General features: G+C 46.9%; 1 protein-coding gene across 1 annotated transcript; it reads left to right on the top strand.

The window, feature by feature from the left end:
• Positions 1–624: 624 nt before the first annotated feature.
• On the top strand, positions 625–4899 carry Dusp6 (dual specificity phosphatase 6). Its single transcript, XM_021204705.2, has 3 exons — positions 625–1491; positions 1958–2395; positions 3397–4899. The coding sequence occupies exons 1-3, from the start codon at positions 1092–1094 to the stop codon at positions 3702–3704; spliced, it is 1146 nt and encodes a 381-aa protein (XP_021060364.1). The 5' UTR covers positions 625–1091; the 3' UTR covers positions 3705–4899.
• The last annotated feature ends 1138 nt before the right edge of the window (positions 4900–6037 follow it).

Below are 6037 nucleotides of genomic sequence, written 5' to 3'. Positions count from 1 at the left end.
TGTTGGATTAGCATTTAACACTTCGTTGGGTCGCTAAAGCCCAGGCAGTCCACCAGCCCCAACACAGCCTCTCCTAAAAGGACATCAGAACAAACAGAACTAGACTTTTAAAAGAGCCAAACAAATGCCACACACGATCTAAAGGAGGACCGGGTGGGGGGGGGGAGCAGGGGCGGCGCTATGGCGGGCTTGGATCTAGCGTTAAAGAGAATAAAATAAGGGGGAAAACCCTCAAGTATTATCAAGGCTAACTTAAGATTGTAAGCGTCGCGAATAAGGGCTTTTGTGCTTGCTAATTGCACTACTAGTGCGCAAGAGTTAGACTCGAAGTGTGAACTCTCAACAGAAGGAAACACGAGACTACTTTAGTGCCCTGGTTTAAGTGCCCTGCTCCTCCTCCACCGCCGCCTCCTCTTCTTTCTCCTTCCTCCCGCCGAGCCCGCAGTTGCAGCTTGTTTGCACTGGGGCTTATCCGGAGCGGAAATTCCTTTCCGTTTTTGTGAATGACAAACTCATTAACAATTCATCAACACAACCTGTTCCAGCCGGCCCGTCCCCACGGCAACAGCCCCTTCCGCAGCGCGCTCATTGGCTGGCCGAGAGAATGTATCCATTGAGACGCTGGCTGTTTGTATCCATTGAGGAGCTGCCTCGCACAGGGGGTGTGCTCTCGCCGAGTCCTAGGGACTGTGCGCAAACCCAGTCTTGAATAATCCGGCGAGAAACACCGGGTTGGATCCGAGGTGCAGCCTCAGAGGGAAGGATTAGGAGCCGCTAGACTTTTCTTTTTCCTTTTTTTCTCCTCTCAGTGACACGGAGTCCGAATTAATTGGATTTCATTCACTGGGTAGGAACAAAACTGGGCACCTTCATTCAGAGAGAGATTCATTGACTCGGAGAGTGATTTGGTGCAGAGGGACCGCCGGCTTGGCTTCTGTGTCGCTTTCCCTAACCGCTAGCCTCGGCTTGGGAAAGGCGAGGCAGAATCAAACCCCGCTCCGAGAGCGGGAGCTTCGCGCAGCGTGCTCGGCCTATGCCTGCCTCGAGGGGCGTCTGCTAGGCACCCCGCCTTCTCCTGCAGCTCGACCCCCATGATAGATACGCTCAGACCCGTGCCCTTCGCGTCAGAAATGGCGATCAGCAAGACGGTGGCATGGCTCAACGAGCAGCTGGAACTGGGCAACGAACGGCTTCTGCTGATGGACTGCCGACCACAGGAGCTGTACGAGTCGTCGCACATCGAATCTGCCATCAACGTGGCCATCCCGGGCATCATGCTGCGGCGTCTGCAGAAGGGCAACCTGCCTGTGCGCGCGCTCTTCACGCGCTGTGAGGACCGGGACCGCTTTACCAGGCGCTGCGGCACCGACACCGTGGTCCTGTACGACGAGAACAGCAGCGACTGGAACGAGAACACTGGTGGAGAGTCGGTCCTCGGGCTGCTGCTCAAGAAACTCAAAGACGAGGGCTGCCGGGCGTTCTACCTGGAAGGTATGTTTTGCGCCCCGGGTGTAGGGCTCGGGGCTGGGACTGCAGACTGGGGAAAATGCTAGCGAGGTAGCGATCGCCGCTCGCATTGCGCTTAGGGGAGCTAGCTGGGCCAGCGTGGTAGCTTCTCTTTAAGGGTTAATCAGGCACCTCCACCTTCCTCTCGCTTTCTTGGGAGGGTTTAGGATTAAGGTTCAGAAGAGCTGGGAAGGTAGTTCAGGGTGCAGCTTGACACCTCGCAGCTCCTCGAAATATTAAGAAAAGTAATTTAGTAGTGCATTTCCAGATTTCAGAAGAATAAATGTTCCCCGGGTAAGCAGCCGGTAATGTTCCTAAAGGTGCACATTGAAGCGTGCTTATACCACTGCCGGGGGTTCATAGGGTGTCCATAGTGTTTCCTGTACTTCTCACTAGCTGTAAATTACTACAGCTTCTCCGGTTACAAGATTGCTTTTCTTGTTTCTGGCAGGTGGCTTCAGTAAGTTCCAGGCCGAGTTCGCCCTGCACTGCGAGACCAATCTAGACGGCTCGTGCAGCAGCAGTTCCCCGCCTTTGCCAGTGCTGGGGCTCGGGGGCCTGCGGATCAGCTCCGACTCTTCCTCGGACATTGAGTCTGACCTTGACCGAGACCCCAATAGTGCAACGGACTCTGATGGCAGCCCTCTGTCCAACAGCCAGCCTTCCTTCCCGGTGGAGATTTTGCCCTTCCTTTACCTGGGCTGTGCCAAGGACTCTACCAACTTGGACGTGTTGGAAGAGTTTGGCATCAAGTACATCTTGAATGTCACCCCCAATTTGCCCAATCTGTTTGAGAATGCGGGCGAGTTCAAATACAAGCAAATTCCTATCTCGGATCACTGGAGCCAAAATCTGTCCCAGTTTTTCCCTGAGGCCATTTCTTTCATAGGTGAGACTAATTTTCAGTCATTCATAGGGTTGAAGATCTTAATCTGTTTTCCTGCAGGCTGTTTTGCTGGACTGCTGGTCTCTACTGTTTTAAGATTAATTCTGGTTTACCTTCTTGCTTAAAGGGAAAACAGGGCCCATTGGTTGACATAGCAGATCAGGGGGGACTATCTGAACCATTTAATTCATGCTTTTAAAAGGGGGCTGTTCCAATCAGTCATGTTTTCCTTATCTCTAGACAACAGGATGTGAGAGGAGAGTGAGTTAAAAGCACTCACTTGCAGACAAGAATTCTAGTATTGCATTCTAATTAAAAAAAAATATATCTGGGAGTTATTTTAGGACACCCAAGTTAGTTGTTGGAAAGCAGTTTGAATACTAGATCTTACCTGGCTGAGTGATACTGTACTGGTTACTGGGAGCCTCTGGGTAACCTGATCCCAGCAGGAAGGACTGTGGGCTGTGAGCCCAAGAGAAGCGAATCTCCAGGCATTGTAGTGCATTTCCTATTACAAAGGAACTCATTTTCAGGCTATGTAGACATCCTGTTCCTCCTAATGGGCTGTCCCCTGTGACTTCCCTCTCTCTTTTAAAATGCCTGAATACCCCCATTGTTAGCTGCACAACAGTTGGAGAATAATTTAATAGACCCTTGCAGTCTGCTTGAGAGGCATTCAGGACCGGATTGCAGGGTTTCTGGTATTCACAAGCCGAGGCAAGGAATGTACACACGAAGGAGTTTTTTTTTGTTGTTGTTGTTGTTAGAGACTTACTACAAAAGCTCCCTTTACAGGAAATATCTGAAATATGTGATTGTGCTCAGTGTGCATGTTTATCTCCTGTTAAACATTTTCAGGGCCTTAGCTGCCATACACAGTTTTGTTTTGTTTTTACTATTCCTTCTGAATTCAGACTTCAGGTTGAGCATTTGCAAACGCTTGGTTCTTTTTCTTTTCTTCAGTCTAGTGAAATCTTGCCTTTTTTTGTGTGTGTGTTCTGCAGATGAAGCCCGAGGCAAAAACTGCGGTGTCCTGGTACATTGCTTGGCAGGCATCAGCCGCTCCGTCACCGTTACAGTGGCGTACCTCATGCAGAAGCTCAACCTGTCCATGAACGACGCTTACGACATCGTCAAGATGAAGAAATCCAACATCTCCCCCAACTTCAACTTCATGGGCCAGCTGCTTGACTTCGAAAGGACCCTGGGACTCAGCAGCCCCTGTGACAACCGCGTCCCCACTCCGCAGCTGTACTTCACCACGCCCTCCAACCAGAACGTCTACCAGGTGGACTCCTTGCAGTCTACGTGAGAGGCCTGCACCTCTCCTAGCCGGGAGTTGTCCCCATTCCTTCAGTTCCTCTTGGGCAGCATCAACCAGGCTGCTTTCTTTCTGTGTGTGGCCCCGGGTGTCAAAAGTGTCACCAGCTGTCTGTGTTAGACAAGGTTGCCAAGTGCAAAATTGGTTATTACGGAGGGAGAGATTTGCTCCATTCATTGTTTTTTTTTGGAAGGACAGGACATGCTATCTCTAGATCCAGAAATAGGTTCGCTTCTGTACCCTAGCCTACCCAAGCAGGGACTGGACATCCATCCAGATAGAGGGTAAGACAAAAGGAGTTTAGGGGTAGGAACATCTGGGAGCATCTGTTCTTTAAGGCCTTGTATGGCTGTTTCCTGTTGCATCTGGAACTAACTATGTATTGTCTTCAGTGAAGACTGATTCAACTTTGGGTATAGTGGAGCCAAAGAGATTTTTAGCTCTGTATTTGCGGTATCAGTTTAGAAGACAAAATAAAACCTGATACTTTTACCTGATTATTGTAAATATTTGATCTTCAATCTCTTGACAGTGTTTGGCTTGTGTTTGTTTTTTAATCTTTGGGTTTAAAAGAGATCCAAAGAGAGAGCAGTATGCCACTTCTTAGAACAAAAGTATAAGGAAAAAAAATGTTCTTTTCTAATCCAAAGGGTATATTTGCAGCATGCTTGACCTTAATGTACCAATTCTGATGGCATTTTCGTGGATATTATTATCACTAAGACTTTGTTATGGTGAGGTCTTCAGTCTCTTTCATATATCTTCCTTGTAACTTTTTTTTTTTCCTCTTAATGTAGTTTTGACTCTGCCTTACCTTTGTAAATATTTGGCTTACATTGTCTCAAGGGGTATTTTGGAAATACACCAAAATTGTGGGTTCACTTTTTTTTTTTTTAAATAACTTTAGCTGTGCTAAACAGCATATTACCTCTGTACAAAATTCTTCAGGGAGTGTCACCTCAAATGCAATACTTTGGGTTGGTTTCTTTCCTTTTTTTTTAAAAAAAAGTACGAAACTGGAAGTGTGTGTATGCGAGTATGAGCGCCCATTTGGTGGATGCGACAGGTTGAGAGGAAGGGAGAATTAACTTGCCCCATGATGTTCGTGGTGTAAAGTTTTGAGCTGGAATTTATTATAAGAATGTAAAACCTTAAATTATTAATAAATAACTATTTTGGCTATTGAGCGTGTTTTTAAGTGTCTCAGTCTATGAAGTTATATGAAGGGGTGATAAGCCTGGTAGGGGTAGCAAGGTTACTACTACTGTTTTTCAGATGTACTCTGAAATTTTGTTTCAAGTTAAGACCTCATAGGCTAGACTGACCACTTATTGCATACAGGTCAGGCTTCATTAAGATTTTCTTATTTAAACCCTCCCTGGAGATGTGAAGCCCACAGTATAAACATTGTTGAAATACAAAGTTTGGATATTCATAAATGGCATGGCCACAAGAAGGCTGTCCCGGATAATGGCAGCCACATGTTAGCCTCTGTCTTCCAGAGTCCTCCACTCCATAGTCCTTGGGCATGCCAAGAAGGAAGCAGAATAAGTTTTTCCAAGATGTCTGGTTCTGACCAGAACGATACTAGCACGAGCTAGACTGGTCCCTTTCTCTCTTTGATTCTCGGGACATTCTAATGGTCTGTTGGCTTTTTCATGTTCTTGCATGTGGTTTTCATGTTTAGTGTGTTCACTCTGGGTGAAATCCTGTGTTCCCAATTTAAGCCTGCTCTTGTGCTTAGCTATTTTAGGATGTAGGCTAGAACCACCATTGAATCTCGGTTATAGATGGTTTTAAAGTTTCCTTCTGAGCCAAAGGCTTGGGCATCCTCTCATTCTTCTGAAGACCTGTCTCTGAGCTCAGAAGTAGGCACACTAAATTAAGAGGAGGAGGCACGCATTAGTATCAAAAGTGCTAGGATGTATTTTGGGATGTCACGCCTGAGCTCCATCATTTTGAAGTGGGAAAAATGAGCTTTTCACCCAAGCAACATGGGAGATAACTATTGTGCTATCAAGCAGACCTACGTGCAGTTGGCAAGTGGATTTTCATTCGACAAGCGATTGTGTCAACCTGTCTTCTGGGAGTGACTTTTTAAGCGACTAACTCAAAAAAAAAAAAAAAAAAAAAGCAGAAAAATAATCAAGCCAGGCTCCTATTTGAGTGTCCCAAGTCAGCAGGAATACAAAGCAGAAATGGATCGCAGTTCAACTTGGCTCCGATGAATCCTGTTCTGAAGAGTTTCCGGTTCTGAAGAGTTTCCGGTTCTGAAGAGTTTCCGGTCCTGGCTCCTGGCACTTGCTGTAGTTTGCTGCAGCTCA

Source organism: Mus pahari, chromosome 9 (genome assembly GCF_900095145.1).
Source record: "Mus pahari chromosome 9, PAHARI_EIJ_v1.1, whole genome shotgun sequence".
In the NCBI taxonomy this organism is placed as follows: Eukaryota; Metazoa; Chordata; class Mammalia; order Rodentia; family Muridae; genus Mus; species Mus pahari.
The sequence above is the reverse complement of the archived record's forward strand: the minus strand, read 5'-3'. Positions and strand labels throughout refer to the sequence as shown.

Bases quoted from the DNA above. Each gene is read 5' to 3' on its own strand.
- Dusp6 (XM_021204705.2), top strand. From the start codon at position 1,092: ATGATAGATACGCTCAGACCCGTGCCCTTCGCGTCAGAAATGGCGATC. The intron at 1,492-1,957 runs GTATGTTTTGCG...TGTTTCTGGCAG, and splicing joins CCGGGCGTTCTACCTGGAAG to GTGGCTTCAGTAAGTTCCAG. The intron at 2,396-3,396 runs GTGAGACTAATT...TGTGTTCTGCAG, and splicing joins TGAGGCCATTTCTTTCATAG to ATGAAGCCCGAGGCAAAAAC.